Genomic DNA, 17,987 nt, shown 5'->3' on the forward strand with positions numbered 1-17,987 from the left:
GTTTTAGTTATGTGTATACTGAGTCAGGATATAAAATGTATTTCTTGGTGTGGGTCCTGACCAAAGATTTAAAGGTCATTCAGAGATGTATATTTAGGATTAGACTTGCTGGGTTACAGGCTGTTCCCGTGTGTGACTTGACTAGGTTTGTCAGATTGTTTTCTAAAAGTTTTTAGTGTACATTCTCACCCACAGAAGATGAGCGTTCCCATTGCTGAGCACCCTCAGCAACTCTGGGAGGGGTGAAATACTAGCTCATTGTGTTTTAAATTGGCCTTTCCCTGATTACTCAAAAAACTGAGCATCTTTTTGGGTTAATTGACCATTCTTGTGTGCTTTCTGTGAAATATCTGTTCAAGAGAAAGAAATATCTGTTCACTATCTATCTATATTAGTCTGTTTTCACACTGCTGATAAAGACATACCTGAGACTGGGTAATTTATACAAGAAAAAGGGTTTATTGGACTTACAGTTTCACATGGCTAGGGAGGCCTCACAATCATGGCGGAAGGCAAGGAGGAGCAAGTCGCGTCCTACGTGGATGACAGCAGGCAACGAGAGAGAGCTTGTGCAGGGAAACTCCCCCTTTTAAAACCAGGAGATCTTGTGAAGACCTGCCCATGATTCAGTTACCTCCTACTGGGTTTCTCCCACAACACATGAGAATTCAAGATGAGATTTGGGTGGGGACACAGCCAAACCATATCAAGGTCTTTAATCCATTTTTCTACTTGGTGGTTAGCTTTTTCGTTTTCTATTAATAAACATTCCTTGTAGTCTATACACTAATCCTTTGCCAGTTATATGATGTTAAAGATAGTATTCCAGGATGTGATTTGCCTTCTCACCCTTTCGGTAGTATATTTTAATGAATAGAAGTTATTAATTTGATATGGTAGAATTGATCAATTTCTCTCTCTTTTTTTTTTTTTGAGACGAAGTCTCATTCTGTCACCCAGGCTGGAGTCTAGTGGCTCAATCTCAGCTCTCTGCAACCTCCACCCCCCGGGTTCAATCAATTCTCCTGCCTCAGCCTCCCGAGTAGCTGGGATTACAGGCGCCTGCCACCGCGCCCGGCTAATTTTTGTATTTTTAGTAGAGACAGGGTTTCATCATCTTGGCCAGGCTGGTCTTGAACTTCTGACCTTGTGATCCACCTGCCTCAGCCTCTCAAAGTGCTGAGATTACAGGCATGAGCCACCGTGCCTGTCTTCAATTTCTCTTTTTTATGGTTCGAGCTTTTTGTTTTTTAAGCAATTTTTGTCTAACTTGAGGTCGTAAAGACATTTTCCTGTATTTTTTCTATAGCTTGCCTTTTACACTTTAAATCTTCGAGCTAGCTGGATTTTATTTTTGTATATTTGTGAAAAGATTCACTTTAACTTTTTTCTTTAAACTTGGATAGTATCCCAGACCCATTTATTGAGTCTTCTATTTCCCCACTGACCTAGACCACCATTATTTATCAAGTTTCCATGTGAGAGTCTGTTTGTGTGTTCTCTGTTTTATTCCATTAGGTTATTTGTCTGTACCTGAGCTAATAATAGCACCCTGTCTTGATTACTATATCTTACAATCTTTTTTTTTTTTTTCTTTGAGGCAGGGTCTCACTCTGTGACCCAGGCTGGAGTGCAGTGATGTGTCTTGGATCACTGCAACCTCCACCTCCCAGATTCAAGTGATCCTCCTGCCTCAGCCTCCCAAGTAGTTGGGACTACAGGTGCACAACACCATGCCCAACTAATTTTTGTATTTTTTGTAGAGACAGGCTCTCATATGTTGCCCAGGCTGGTCTCAAACTCCTGAGCTCAAACGATCTGCCAGCCTTGGCCTCCCAAAGTGCTGGGATTACAGGCGTGAGCCACCACACCTGGCTCTTATATTGATTGATAATGCCTGATAGAACAAATCTCTTAACCAGATTATTCTTCAGAATCCTGTTAATTGCTTTGGCTTTTTGCATCTTTCTATAAATTTTAGAATCTGTTTATCATGTACTTTAACAGAAAAAAAAACCTGTGGCTACTTTGATTAGAATTGTATAGACTTTGGGCTGGGCACCGTGGCTTATGCCTATAATCTCAGCACTTTGGGAGGCCGAGGCAGGCAGATCACGAGGTCAGGAGAGCGAGACCATCCTGGCTAACAAGGTGAAACCCCATCTCTACTGAAAATACAAAAATTAGCCAGGCATGGTGGCAGGTGCCTGTACTCCCAGCTACTCTGGAGGCTGAGGCAGGAGAATGGCGTGGACCTGGGAGGCAGAGCTTGCAGTGAGCCTTGATTGCGCCACTGCACTCCAGCCTGGGCGACAGAGCGAGGCTCCGTCTCAAAAAAAAAAAAAAAAAGAATTGTATAGACTTTGTAGGGCAAATAGGGGAGAATTGCATCCACCTTTGTAGCTGAGGGTGGGGAATCTGCAGAGCCTTTGTGTAGCCTGCTTACAGGGAAGTTTAGTTGCACGTCGTTTTCAGTCTCAGAGAGACAGAGATGTGTGGAATGTTTGGAGGGTAGGATGCTTCTTGATTCCTCCTGTTTCCTGGAGCTCTACCTCCCTTTCCTCTTACACTTACTGCTCCTACCTGGAAGCCGAAACACAGCCTAGTCACTGGGGCCCAGCTTTCGGCATTAGGAATGAGGGAGAACCTTGTGTGTGTTTACACATCCGTGCTTTTGTAAACATAGAAATAACCTGCTCTGTTGCTCTCACTGGATTATCCCGTTCATCACCCTAGTGGTTGCCTCTGGGTCCCCTCATTTCCACCCACCTTGCTTCTAGTTTCAGCCACCTGCAGCAGTTTGCAGAAGCATTTTCCCACTGACATCCTAACTGCTGCTTCTCTTGCTAGTCTTATCCTAATTGCTTTTCATTCTTGAGCATTCCTCGTGGATTTTATTCTGTGAAACACTCGGTTTTGGTGTAGAAGGGAGAGAACTTCAGTATGTGCTCAGTACATAATCTTGAAACAGAAGAGTCTAAAAGGCAAACAACTGTATTTCCATTTTTTAAAAATCATAATGACCTTAAGACTTTTGCCATCTCTAATGTAAGGCCTGATATAGAGATAATTCATTTTATTCCACTAAAAAATTTACATCCCTTACTGCTTTCCTTACTAAAAAAAACAGCTAATATTTTTATAAAAAGAAAATAAAGACTCTAGGATGTTTTCACTTATTAATTACTGGTTTTAATTGGTATCACCAAAAAACTTGCAAATTATCCTTTTGGATCGTGCCGTTTTAAGGCAGCTTGACAGAACAGATCTTTTTTCCATGCTTGCTAATGTGTGTACTATGTGCATAATCAGAGATGAGTGATAAAGCAGATAGTGTCCCTGCTCCCACGACAGCAATCTAAAACCATGGTATAGAATTACAAGCCATGAAAAGTGGTACAGAGGTAGTGCACAACATGTGTCCAATCTGCAGTGTCTGGGAAGGCTTCCTAAGGAGGTCATAATAGAGCTGAAGACTGCAGGATGGGTAAGGGAAACGATAGTTACAAAGTGTGTTCCATGCCTGGGAAGAGCCTGTTTCAGTGGCCCACCTACAGGAGGGATCAGAGCACATCCATGGAGCTGAGTGCCGCCTGGTGTTATTGGAAAGCAGAGAGGGAAGGACAGAGAATTACAGCAGGGTGTATGTAGGCACTACAGACAGCAGAAGAGGCTGAAGAGGTAGGCAGTGACCAGGTCATAAAGGGCCTTGTATTCTGTGCTACAGAGCTCACATTTTATCCTGTTTCCTGGGGAACCATTACAGATTTTTAATCAGGGGAAAGACCTGGCCATCTCTCTGTTTTAGATAGGAGAGAATGGTAGGTATATAGAAAAGAGGTTTTGTTCGAAGTGTGAGAGTGAAGTTGGAAACTAGTTAGGAGGCTTTTGCAGTAGCCCAAGTGAGAAATGGCCTAACTAGTCTACTAGTTTAAATAATGAAAATGTCAATGAGCCATTTGACTTTTTAAAATAAGCTTTATTCATACAGCTAGAGTTGAATGGTATTGTCTTTATTAACTAAAGCAGTTTTCATATCTAGCTATTCAACCTATAAGCACCTTCACTTCTGGTTGGTTATGACTTAGATCTGTAAACAACCTTTCTGATTAAAAAAAATGAATTCTGAGATTAATAATAGTAACCCATACTTCTCTGCCTATTTCCTAGAGGAGTGGTCCCCAACCTTTTTGACACTGGGGTAATGGTTTCATGGAAAACAATTTTTCTTTTTTCTTTTTTTTTGTTTCATCTTGTTGCCCAGCCTGGAATGCAATGGCGTGGTCTCAGCTCACTGCAACCTCCGCCTCCTGGGTACAAGCAATTCCCCTGCCTCAGCCTCCCGAGTAGCTGGGACTAGAGGTGCGCGCCACCACGCCCAGCTAATTTTTTTGTATTTTTAGTAGAGGCGGGGTTTCACCATGTTGACCAGGCTGGTCTCGAACTCCTGACCTCAGGTGATCTGCCCACCTCAGCCTCCCAAAGTGCTGGGATTACAGGCGTGAGCCACCGTGCCTGGCCGGAAAACAATTTTTCTATGGGGCTGGCGGGGGGGTGGTTTCGGTATGAAACTCTTCCACCTCAGATCATCAGACATTAGTTAGATTCTCATAAGGAGTGTGCAACCTAGATCCCTCGCATGCGCAGTTCACAGTAGGGTTTGCGCTCCTGTGGGAATCTAATGCTGCCACTGATCTGACAGGAGGTGGCGCTCAGGCGGTGGTGCTCACTCCCCACTGCTCACCTCCTGCTGTGCCACCCAGTTCCTAAGCGGCCATGGACCTGTACTGGTCCACGGCCCTGGGGCTGGGGACACCTTTCCTAGAGAATTCTCTGCTGTGTCATGGAATTTGAAGCTATTACACATCAAAAGAACAAAGGAGGAATTACTTATGGTTAGACTAGAAACAGAAGAGTCTTCCTTTTAAACAGATAAAGGGTTTCTTTTATTTGTTTGTTTAGCCTTAGATGTAGCTTGAAAGCAGTCTAAAAGGTAGTGCCCTAGAGAATGTGACAGTAGCCTACTTAGGATTCTTTTCAGTACCTTTTGTCAACATGTGACTCAGGGTCTCTGCCTCTTGGCTGAAGGTTGCTGCCTGCCTGCTGCTGCTGTTTTGTTGTCTAATGAAGTTGGAAAATGATTCTAAGAATCTTTTTTTCTCCTAGGACACTATTTAAATTGTTTATTTTATTAAAATAAGTTTTTTGCCCTGGTCTATTACTTCCCATCAAGTGATCTGGTTGCCTGGTGAACCTCCCGTAGATGGTTGTGTTTGATAAGCAGAAGTGGGAAGTTGACCTCCTTTCATTTTATGAAACATGAACAGATTTCAGATTTCTCCAAAGCTAAGGTGTCACATGTAGGGGTCCGTCCCGCAGACCCTGACCCAGTGACGGATGAATAACTTACACTGACACAGATGTTATGCTTGTCAGTCCAGCTGAGAGTCTGGGCCACTTACAGACTCCCAGGAGAGTGTGTAAAGTGTTGCAACCATCGGCCTCAACTAGCCAACGAAGCTTGCATTTATTTAGTATAGATTAATTGACAAAGGCTTGAGTCAACACACCTGTGGGTAATTCACCTGGTCGCCCCCACCCTGGAGAGGGCCATCTTGCCCACCAATGATCAAAGGTTAGTCTTAGGACCACATGAGTAAACAAGCTCTTTAGATAAACTACTTTATATTCCTTTGTATCTGTACCTTAAGCTCTCTGGCTCCTGAAAAGAGAATCTGGCTACCTTCAGCCAAACTTTGAAGCTATGCAAAACTCCCCGGCCTTCCAAGAAGGTTTGCTTTTTTCTATTCCTATAATTTCTTCTGCCATCCTGACTGAACCCCCACATCTACATAAATTTATTGTGATTGGCCCTCTATTTCTGGGCTTCTAGAGTTGTTATATAACAGTATTAAAGACATTCTGTTGGTATAGCAATATCTTTCCAGCACATTGTTCAATTCGAGACATGCTTTAGTATCTTTTTGTTTTAGACACTGTTTCTAATATCCCTTCCTTTTCCCATTGAGACTATTAAAATACAGAGAGTACCTGTATGTGTGTTATGTAAAAACAAATGGCATTAAACAGATTTTTAGGATTTTATGTTTATTTTGAATGAACTAATGTGACTCTATCTCAAGTTCTGCTTAATTGTTTAACTTTTTACTCTATACTCCTATCATATATGAAACTTTAATATATTTCTCTAAACTCTTAACGTTTCCAAGTTGAAGAATATGACTAGGCCTTAGACACAACAGGAACCAGGAATACTCTTGCTAGATATGTTATCTCTCACCCTTCTTTTTATATTTTTTTCTTATTTTATACTTCTTATTTCAGAATGTTTTTTCTCTATGTGTTAAGAAATATAATTCCTGGGCCAGGCGCGGTGGCTCACGCCTGTAATCCCAGCACTTTGGGAGGCCGAGGCAGGTGGATCACGAGGTCAGGAGATCAAGACCATCCTGGCTAACAAGGTGAAACCCCGTCTTTACTAAAAATACAAAAAGTTAGCCAGGCGTGGTGGTGGGCCCCTGTAGTCCCAGCTACTCGGGAGGCTGAGGCAGGAGAATGGCAGGAACCCAGGAGGCGGAGCTTGCAGTGAGCTGAGATCGCGCCACCGCACTCCAACCTGGGCGACAGAGCGAGACTCCGTCAAAAAAAAAAAAAAAAAAGAAATAGAATTCCTGGGCTCAGTTTCTTACAACTTCAGTCACTGGTGATAGACTGATTCTCAGGGAGCCAAGTCTGGCTTAGCTGCTCAGGTGGCTGCCCCTGCACCAGTTGCTGGAGGGTGTGTGGGAAGCTGTGCTGACCTGGCTTGAGTTAGGTGCCCACCTCGGACCAGTCATCTGTGACCATAGTCGTGTAAGAAAATGGCATCTTTCCCAACTATCTGCATAGAGGAAAGGTGAGGGAAGTTTCCAGAAGTAGGATGCTGAGCAGATTTTTTTAAAAGAAAGAACACATATAATCATAGTACATTAAATTGTAAATTACTAGTTTATCGTTAACTAATAAATAATTTCTCCTGTATGTAGGGTATTCCGTTAGAAGCCAAGGGACATAAAGAAATGTTGAGTGCACGACCTCAAATTACTCAAAGTCTAGTGAAAATTGAGAGAGAGGTAATTTATGATAGACGTATTAATAATTGTGTTTCAGTAAAGAGAATCCAGGCTTAACAGTTTCCTTTCCCTCTGCTCCTGTCCATAACCAGCATTCCCTTCCCTCTCACTGTGACCAGATCTCTTTTAAGTTACATGCCTAGAGAGGAGATGGACATTTGAGCATAAATCCCTCATTACTAGTTAAATAAGTATTATTGTGTTTCCTACCAATACTAAACTAGTAGTATCTTTGTAAACAAAGAAGAGCATACGGTAACATTTCCAGTTTTATATGTATAGACTTACCAAACAGCATGATTTTTAACTCTTTGATATTAGAAGAATCTTCTGGTTAAACACAGCATGTTGACCACATACAGAAGCATTCTATTTACTCTCTCTCCCAAGACCCAACTAAAATGACAGAAAATATATATATATATATACACACACACACATACACGGTCAAAGAGAAAAAGAGAGGAGACAGTAGTGTGAAAGAGGCTTCAGTACACATTTGGAAGGCAGAAGTGGTGGAAAATTGGCACCTGACTCAGCAGGACAGAGAAACACATAACCTAAGCGTTTGCAGAGGGGAATCTGTGAGAAGGGAACCAAGTTTCCCTTGTAGAAATTCCGGAAGCTCAAGATTTAGAGGCACACGATACTGTGTTGGAGTGGGGGTGGGATGTACCACACATGCTGAAAAGAAGGGGGATTAGTTGAAAATCAACATAGAAAGTGTCAAAGGCCCCCCAGGACTCCTCCTTTACACCCCACACATCCATGTAAATGTTATCCCCATCCTCTGGAAGGAAAAAAGAATAAACTGGGATTTACATTTGTTTCCAGAGAATTTAAACCACAGAAGCCTCTGTTCTTATCAGGGGAGTCAGGAAAAGTTGAAGCACCAGAATAAAGCAGGTGACTTCATGCAAGTCAGCATTTTCAACTCCTTTCCCCATCCTGCTTTCAGAATATCTGCAGCCTGACTCACAGCCTCAGACAGGAGATTGGAAGATTTTTCTCTGGATAAACAATGGCCTGGGGAAAAAAATACTTTAGGTACCTTGCATGCATGCTGTCCTTATCTTTAGTGTTAAGGTTGGCTTAACTCCCAGTTAGCTTTTTAATACTTTTCTGTATGAGTAGACAGTAAAGGATCACCCGACATTTATGAAAAACCCTTTATAAATGAGAGGGAGAGTCCAAAACAATAGGGATAAAAACAGGAACTTAAAAGAAATAGACAGTGTAAGGAGAAAAAAAACCCCAAACTGCAGCCTGTGCATACGCACATACTGTATAATCGTCAAAGAGAGGAGATAGAGGAATCCATGAAACAAGAAAAGAGTTCGCAGAGAAAGAATGATCAGAGAACAATGGAAAACAGTTCTTGGAATATCAACATTTAAAATTACCAAAACAAACAAAAGATAGCAATAGAAAGAAGAGTGGGAGATAATCAAGAAAATTCTCCCTGCTGGAGTGGTGGCTCACACCTGTAATCCCAGCACTTTGGGAAGCCAAGGTGGGTGGATCACTTGAGATCAGAAGTTCGAAACCAGCCTGGTAAACATGGTGAAATCCCGTCTCTACTAAAAATACAAAAATTAGCTGGGTTCGGTGGTGTACAGCTGTAATCCCAGCTACTCAGGAGGCTGAGGCAGGAGAATCACTTGAAGCTGGGAGGCAGAGGTTGCAGTGAGCCAAGATTGCACCATTGCACTCCAGCCTGGGCAACAGTGCAAGACTCTGTCTCAAATAAAAAAAGAAAAGAAAATTCTCTCAAAGAATTAAACAGAAATACAAAGATGGAAAATATGAGAGAAAAGATAACAGTTAAAAGATCTGACTAATGACAATTAAGTGGAGGACATAGTGACTTCTAGCTCTAAAATGGTGGTGTAGAAGCACGCTGGCTTCACTCACTCTGCCCTGCCACCACAGAAAACCAAGAACATACAGCACTAAGATGATCGCCAGCAACATCCAAGAACTCAGATATGAGAAGGAGACAGTTCCCAGGGGCACAGAGAAATGAAAGAACTCCAGGCATGCTGTAAGAATCGGACTTCCGGATCTGCAACACCCGTTCCCCCTGTCTGCCTGGTGCCAAGTGTGGGAAAATCTCCCCCAATTCACAGTTTCTGCACAGCAAAAAGTGAGATTGAAGAAGACAACCACCTTCCCCACCATCTTGGGTTCCCTGGCAGGAGGCCTGTCCCTGCCTTAGCCCACAGGCGGCATAGGGAGAGCTACCCTGAGGACAGCCAGAGGCAAAGGAGGGAGGCGGGATTACTGTTCCCAGCCTTGGAAACCCTGCTGTATAACTCAGCCAAAGGGGATGCCAAATAGAGCAGCTGTTCAGCAACACCATGTTGTAGGAGGTTTATTCCACAGGACCCTTGGCAGGAACCCTGAGCCACCCTTCCTGTACTGCTACCAGAATATCCCCTTGGGGACTCCTCTCTCCCATTTAGGATGGGCTGCACTCTGCTAGAACCAAGGCAAACCTGGGCTTATGGTGCCATTTAGTGCTGGAAAGGAGGCAGCAACCTAGGCTCGGGGGTGAGGAAAAGAAAGAAAATCAACAGGTAAATTACAGAGACTCTCTAAGCAAACATATCCAATAAAAACCAGACTAAATATCCTCATACTTCTTTGAAAAATGGCTTAAAATTTTCCAAATTTAATGAAAACTGTAAACCCACAGATTCAAGAAATTTAACAAAATTTGAGCATAGGAAACATGAAAACTACACCAAGGCTTACCGTAATCAAATTGTTTAAAACCAGTGATAGGGCTGGGCACAGTGGCTCATGCCTCCAATCCTAGGATTTTGGGAGGCTAGTGTGGGAGGATCACTTGAGCCCAGGAGTTCAAGACCAGCCTGGGCAACATGGCAAAATCCCATCTCTACAAAAAAAAAAAAAAAAGAAAAAAAGAAAAATTATCTGGGCAGGGTGGTGTGCACCTGTACTCCCAGGACTTAGTAGGCTGAGGCAGGAGGATTGCTTGAGCCCAGAGGTTGAGGCCGCAGTGAGCTGAGATCGCACCACTGCACTCCGGCCTGGGTGTCAGAGCGAGACCCTGTTTCAAACCAAAAACAACAACAACAACAACAAAGACACAGTGATAGAGAAAATTTTAAAAGCTACCAGAAAAAAAATAAAAGACTCATTATATATATAGGACAAAGATAGAGTGATCACAGACTTTATCTAAGTAACAGTGCAAGCCGGAAGGCAAGGAACAACATCTTTAAAGTATTTAAAGGGAAAAAAATCTATCAGCCTAGAATTCTATACTATTGAGAGTGTCTTTCCAAAACAAAGGAGGACACAGAATTTTAAATGCGTAAAAGCTGAACGAGTGTATCGTCAGCAGACAGACTACAAAAAATGTTAAACTAAGCCCTTCAGGCAGAAGGAAGGTGAGTCAGATGGAAATGTGGACTTACAGGAAAGAATGAAAAGCACTGGATGTGGCACCTCCGTGGTTCCGGACCTTTTTGGCACCCGGGATTGGTTTCACGGAAGATAGTTTTTCCACAGACCCAGTGGTGCGGGGGAATGGTTTCGAGATGAAACCGTTCCATCTGAGGTCATCAGACATTAGATTCTCATAAGAAGCGCACAACCTAGATCCCTCGCGTGTGCAGTCCACAGTAGGGCTCACGCTATGAGGTTTAACGCGGCTGCTGATCTGACAGGAGGCGGAGCTCGGGCGGTGATGCTCACTCACCTGCCACTCAGTTCCTGCCGTGCAGCCGGTTCCCAACAAGCCTCAGACTGGTACCAGTTTGTGGCCTGGGGGTTGGGGACCCTTGTGGTATGCGTTCTTTCTTATCTAAATTTCTTTGAAAGATAATTGTTTTGAGTTTTTAAGAAAACAAAGCACTGATACACCCTGTAACATGAATGAATCCCAAAAACATTAAGTAACAAAAGTCATTCGCAAAAGACTGCATATTGTATGGTCCCATTTATATTAATGAGCAGAACAGGCAAAGCTATGGAGACAAAGTAGATTGGTGGTTGCCTGAGGTTTGGGGTGGGGCAAGGGCTGAAATGGGGAGTCATTGCCATTAGGTGCAAGGTTTCTTCTGGGTATGATAAAAATGTTCTAAAGTTAGATTGTGATTATGATTGCACAACTCTAAATATACTAAAACCCATTGAAGTGTACAATTTCAACAGGTGAACATGATAGTATATGAAGAGTTCTAGCTTAAGAAACAACTGAGTAGATAAAAGGGAATCTCAAAATACTTAGTCCAGAAGAAGGCAGAAAAGATTGATAAAAACAGACCTACCTACAAGAAATCTACTTTAGAACATAAAGCCACAAAATAGGTCAAAATGAAAGGATACAAAAAGGTGTGTTAACAATTAAAAGAAACCTGGACTGGCTGTATAAACAGCAGACAAACTAGAGTTTAGAGCTAAAAAATACTATCAGTGATAATAAGGAAGGTTGTTATTTCATGATAATAGGACCAGTTCATTAAGATGATATAATAGAACTAAATATTTATGTACCTAATAACAGCTTCAAAATTCACGAAGCAAAAACTGAGAGGATTTCAAGAAGAAACAGACAAATTCAATTATAATTGGAGATTCCAAAACTTCTCTCAGTAATTGGTAGAAAAAGTAGACATAAAATCGGTAAGGATATAAAAAATTTGAACGTAACTATCAGCCAGCTTGACCTAATAGACGTTTATAGAACACGCCACACAATAACAGCAGAATATACATTCTCTTTAAAGACACATGAGGTCTACTTTTAAAAATTCTCAAAAATGTTGGCCGGGCACGGTGGCTCATACCTGTAATCCCAGCACTTTGGGAGGCTGAGGCGGGCAGATCACTTGAGGTCAGGAGTTCGAGACCAGCCTGGCCAACATGGTGAAACCCCGTCTTTACTAATTATACAAAAATTAGCTGGGCGTGATGGCAGGCGCATATAATCCCAGCTACTTGGGAGACTGAGGCAGGAGAATCGTTTGAACCTGGGAGGCAGAGGCTGCAGTGAGCTGAGGTTGCGCCACTGCACACCAGCCTGGGCAACAGAGCGAGACTCCCTCTCAAAATAATAAATAGGCTGGGCACGGTGGCTCACGCCTGTAATCCCAGCACTTTGCGAGGCCGAAGTGGGATCATGAGGTCAGGAGATCAAGACCAGCCTGACCAACATGGTGAAACCCTGTCTCTACTAAAAATACAAAAATTAGCGAGGCGTGGTGGTGGGCACCTGTAATCCCAGCTACTTGGGAGGCTGAGGCACAGAATTGCTTGAACCCAGGAGGCGGAGGTTGCAGTGAGCCAAGATTGTGCCACTGCACTCCAGCCTGGGCAACAAAGCAAGACTCTGTCTCAAAAAAAAAAAATAAAATAAATAAAGGATTTAAATTATATAAAGTGTGTTCTTGTGATCATAATATAATTCAATTAGAAATCAGTCACAAGAAGGTCTCTGGAAATATTTGGAAAGTAAAGAAAGCACTTCACAAATAAAAAGATATTTAGAAAATATATTAAGCCGAATGAAAATTCAAAACATCAATATTTGTAGGATACTGCTAAAGCAGTACTTAGTGGAAAACTTATAGTATTAAACACCATATTAGAAGAAAAGAATTTAAATCAATGACTTTAGCTAAGCCATCTTAATAAACTAGAAGGGAAGAGCAGATGAAATCCAAAGTAAGTAGAAGAAAGGAAATAATAAAAAGCAAAATGGGAATAGATGAAATAGGGGGAAAAAGCAGCAGAGAAAATCACTGCAACCAAAGGTAGATTCATTTAGAATGTCAATAAAATGGATAAACCTATAGCCAGACTGACGGGGCAGTGGATGGGGAGGAGAGACACATTACCAATATTGAGAATGAGAGAGGTGGTGGCACCCCTACAGATTTTACAGACATTAAAAAGATGGTATGAACAAATATGTACCAACTTTTTTTTCTTTTCTCTTTTTTTTTTTTTTTTTTTGGAGAAGGAGTCTTGCTTTGTTGCCCAGGCTGGAGTACAGTGGCACGATCTTGGCTCACTGCAACTGCCACCTCCCAGGTTCAAGCGATTCTCCTGCCTCAGCCTCCCTGGTAGGTGGGATTATAGGCATGCATCACCACGCCCGGCTAATTATTGTATTTTTAGTAGAGACGAGACTTCATCATGTTGGCCAAGCTGGTCTCGAACTCCTTAGCTCAAGTGATCCCTCTGCCTCAGCCTCCCAAAGTGCTAGGATTACAGGCATGAGCCACTGCGCCTGGCCAATGTTAAATTCTTAGCAAGATTTTAGCAATTGGAATCCAGCAGTGTATAAAAAGGGTAATACGTCATGACCAAGTGGATTTCATTGGTTTAAGTTTGAAAATCGATGGATGTTATTTACTGTATTAACACAATAGAAAGGATGAGCCATGGGTTTGTCTCAATACATGTAGAAAAGGCATTTGACAGAACCCAGTATCCATTGCTGATAGAAGTGTTCAGCAAACTTGGAATAGAAGAGAATGCCCTTTAGCCTCATAAAGGACATCTTTTAAAAACCTACCATTGGCATTAAACTTAAGGGTAAAAAGAATGACAGTTTTTCCTCTTAGATCAGGAAAAATAAAATTTCTCTTCATCCACTTTTATTCAACAATGTACTGAAGGGTCTAGCTAATGTAGTAAGGCAAAAAAAAAAATTTTTTTTAAGAAAATGAATAAAAGGAATCCAGATTGGAAAGAAGTAAACTTGATTTTATTCACCAACAACATGATTGAATTTTTGTAGCAAAATTGTATATTTACAAAAATACTAGTGGAAGTAAGTGTAATAAGGTTTCAGGATATAATATTAGTATTCAAGAAACAACTGTGTTTCTTTATGGCTGCAATGAATGATTAAAAAGGAAATTTTAAAACTGCCATTTGCAATAGTATCAAAATCAGGAAATACCGAGGCAGAAATCTGATGAAACAGTGTGCGCTCTACACTGATAACTACTGCTCTGTGTCTAAGTGTCCCCCAGAGTTCATGTGTTAGAAACTGAAGCCCCAGTAAGAGAGTGTTGAGAGATGGGACCTTCAGGAGGCGACGCGAGTGCTCACGGATGGACTCATGTCTTTATTGTGGTTGCGAGTTGGTTATAAAAGCCAGTTTGGCCCTCTCCTGCTCTCTTTCTTGCAATGTGATGCCTTCTGCTACGTTATGACACAACAAGAAGGACCCTGACCAGGTGTGGCTTCTTGATCCTTGATCTGGAGGACTTTCCAGCCTCCAGGAGAACTGTGAGCCAAATGAACTTTTATTTTTTTGAGGCAGTCTCACGCTGTGACCCAGGCTGGGGAGTGCAGTGACACAATCTCGGCTCACTGCAGCCTCCACCTCCTGGGTTCAAGCAATTCTCGTGCTGCTATACTCGGCTGAAGTTTGCATTTTAGATACAGTGTTTTGCCGTGTTGGCCAGATGGGTCTTGAACTCCTGGCCTTATGCGATCTGCCCACCTCAGTCTCCCAAAGTGCCAGGATTACAGGCATGAGCTACTGCTCCCAGCCAGCTTCTAATGTTTATATTAATCAATTGCGTAGGCAGTGGTATTCTGATAAAGCATACCGAACAGATGAAGACAACTGCAAACACTGCTGAGAGAAATTTTTAAAGACCTAAATAAATGAAAAGATTTGCTGTTTTCATGGATCAGAAAACTCGGTGTTGTTAAGAAATCAAGAAATAAATTCTCAGCCAGGTGCAGTGGATCATGTCTGTAATCCCAGCACTTTGGCAAGCCAAAGCAGATGGATTGCTTGAGGCCAGGAGTTTGAGACCAGCCTGGCCAACATGGTGAAACCCCATCTCTACCAGAAATTATAAAAATCAGCCTGGTATGGTGGCGGGCGCCTGTAATCCCAGCTACTCAGGAGGCTGAGATAGGAGAATTGCTTGAACCCGGGAGGCAGAGGTTGCAGTGAGCTGAGATCACGCCACTGCACTCCAGCCTGGGTGACAGAATGAGACTCCCTGTTAAAAAAAAAAGAAAGAAAGAAAGAAAGAAATTCTCCTTAAAATTCATCTGTATGTACATTCATTCCAATTCTAGTCAGAATTCCAACAGGCTTTCTGTAGAAATTAATAAGCTTATTCTAAAATTCATAGGGAAATGCAGAGGACCTCGATTACCCAAACAGCTTTGACAAAAGGAAAAGAAGACTTATGTGACATAGTTTCAATGTGTATTACAAAATGGCAATAAAATAATCAAGGCAGTCTGATAGTGGCATAAAGGCAGACAAACAGATAATTGCAACAGAGCAGAGCCTTCAGAGATAGACTCACACGTATACAGACAATTGACTTTCAACAGTGGCTCCAAACAGGAACCAAAATGGCACTGGCCTTCTAAATGGCAACACTGGAAATGCTGAGGGTTCCAACTTATATATATATAAAATTAGTGAAGAACTATCACTAAAGGGATAAATCAAGAGGAAAACGTAAGATCCAGAAAATAGATTGCAGCACAGGGCAGGAGTGAAGGGATGTCATGGACGGTAACTGCAGGAAGCATAGGTATGAGCTACTGCAGATCAGAGCAGGAGGAGCTGAGAGGGAGGGGGCGGGGGGAAGGAACTGATGTGTTGGAGTTTACAGAGAACATTATTGATAGGTGTGTGGCAGAAATGTTGCAGAAATAATTTACAATCGGACCATAGAAAAACTGCATAGTTTTAAAATGTGGCAATTAGCAACTCCACTAAAAAAGGATTAGGCTTGCACAAAAAAGGAGAGGTGGTTTTGTCAACTACTTGTCTTGACAGTGTGTATTATCCGCGGAGTCACAGTAATGCAAATCTGACTTCCTGATGAATGTAGCTGAGTGGAAATGGGGTTTGCTGTGTTTGCTGTCCACATTGCTCAGCATCTGAGATGTAGCCCTTTGTGAGAGAGCTGGTGCCCGAAGGGGGTGTCTCTTCTGCCTGTGCTCTGTTACTCAGGCCTGCCGTTGGTCACTCCATGTGCCTCCTCAGTGTTTGGTTGTGTCCAGCCCTACTCTATGGCAGGACAGTCTGCTTTACTTCGTTTACTAGTTTCCTATCAGCCAGTTTTTAGGGGAAATCTTTTCTAGAATAACTTTGATTCTAGTATGTTTTCTAGAATAACTTTGATCCTAATATGTTTTAGGAAAAATATAAACATAATATGTCGGGCATGCGGTGGCTCACATCTGTAATCTCAGCACTTTGGGAGGCCGAGGCAGGTGGATCAGGAGTTTGAGACCAGCCTGATCAACATGATGAAACCCTGTCTCTACTAAAAATACAAAAATTAGCCGGGCATGGTGGTGGGCACCTGTAATCCCAGCTACTTGGGAGACTGAGGCAGGAGGATGGCTTGAACCCGGGAAGCAGAGGTTGCAGTCAGCTGAGATTGCACCACTGCACTCCAGCCTGGGCAACAAGAGCGAAACTCCATTTAAAAAAACAAAAGACAAAAAATAAAATTATAAGTGCCTTTACTAGTCTTGTTTAAATAGGCTGATTCTTTCTCTTTTTTTCTAATGCCCTCTAGGAAGTAAAAAGAAAGAAAAGGAACGGCCAGAAATTTCTCCTCCATCTGATTTTGAGCACACCATCCATGTTGGCTTTGATGCTGTTACTGGAGAATTCACTGTAAGTTAACCTAGTTCGGGCCCATTTATAAAATTTAAAATAGCACTCAAACATTTTCCTTCATTATTAAATTTGAAATTAACATTTCAGGCCAGGTGCGGTGGCACACGCCTGTAATCCCAGCACTTTGGGAGGCCAAGGCTGGCAGATCATTTGAGGTCAGGAGTTCGAGACCAGTGTGGCCAACATGGTGAAACCCCATCCCTACTAAAAATACAAAAAAATTAGCCAAGCGTGGGAGTGTACGCCTGTAATTCCAACTACTCAGGAGGCTGAGGCAGGGGAATCATTTGAACCTCGGAGATGGAGGTTGCAGTGAGCAGAGACTGTGCCATTGCACTCCAGCCTGGGCAAGAAGAGCGAAACTCCGTCTCAAAAAAAGGGAAATTAACATTTCTATCTATACGTTAACTATGAATTCTTACTGCTTTTTCCTTTTTATAAAAGTGTTAGTGGTTGGATATATCGTTTTCCTAGAGAGCAGAGCCTATTAATTATAGTTATGCAAAACAGACTTAGAAAAAATAGACCTAGGCCGGGTGCGGTGGCTCACGCCTGTGTAATCCCAGCACTTTGGGAGGCCGAGGCAGGCAGATCACGAGGTCAGGGGATTGAAACTATCCTGGCTAACATGGTGAAACCCCGTCTCTACTAAAAATACAAAAAATTAGCCAGGCGTGGTAGCGGGCACCTGTTGTCCCAGCTACTCGGGAGGCTGAGGCAGGAGAATGGCCTGAACCCGGGAGGTGGAGCTTGGAGTGAGCCGAGATCTCGCACGACTGCACTCCAGCCTGGGCGACAGAGTGAGACTCTGTCTCAAAAAAAGAAAAAAGAAAAAAAGAAAAAATAGACCTTTAGAAAATGAGATCTTTTAAAATTTACTCAAACCTACACTCAAAAGATTGGTTTGTTTTGTGTATTTTGTCATTTATCTCTGGAAATTAATTTTATTGCATCAATTTAAACCATAACTAATTTCTGAATATCTTTTTGTTAGGGCATGCCAGAACAGTGGGCTCGATTACTACAGACCTCCAATATCACCAAACTAGAGCAAAAGAAGAATCCTCAGGCTGTGCTGGATGTCCTAAAGTTCTACGACTCCAACACAGTGAAGCAGAAATACCTGAGCTTTACTCCTCCCGGTAAGAGAGTGGCATAAGGCTGGATCAGATGGAGATTTGTGAAGCACTTCTAGA

At 42.4% G+C, this 17,987-nt stretch overlaps 1 protein-coding gene across 1 annotated transcript in view; it reads left to right on the forward strand.

The window, feature by feature from the left end:
- PAK2 (p21 (RAC1) activated kinase 2) overlaps positions 1–17,987 on the forward strand; it is a 48,709-nt gene that overhangs the window by 1,734 nt on the left and 28,988 nt on the right. Inside the window, exons 2-3 of the mRNA XM_031009672.3 lie at positions 16,688–16,788; positions 17,786–17,933. Coding sequence (XP_030865532.1) covers positions 16,688–16,788; positions 17,786–17,933 — 249 coding nt within the window. The remainder of the gene's footprint in view (positions 1–16,687; positions 16,789–17,785; positions 17,934–17,987) is intronic.

The sequence above is a fragment of the Gorilla gorilla genome, chromosome 2 (genome assembly GCF_029281585.2).
Source record: "Gorilla gorilla gorilla isolate KB3781 chromosome 2, NHGRI_mGorGor1-v2.1_pri, whole genome shotgun sequence".
In the NCBI taxonomy this organism is placed as follows: Eukaryota; Metazoa; Chordata; class Mammalia; order Primates; family Hominidae; genus Gorilla; species Gorilla gorilla.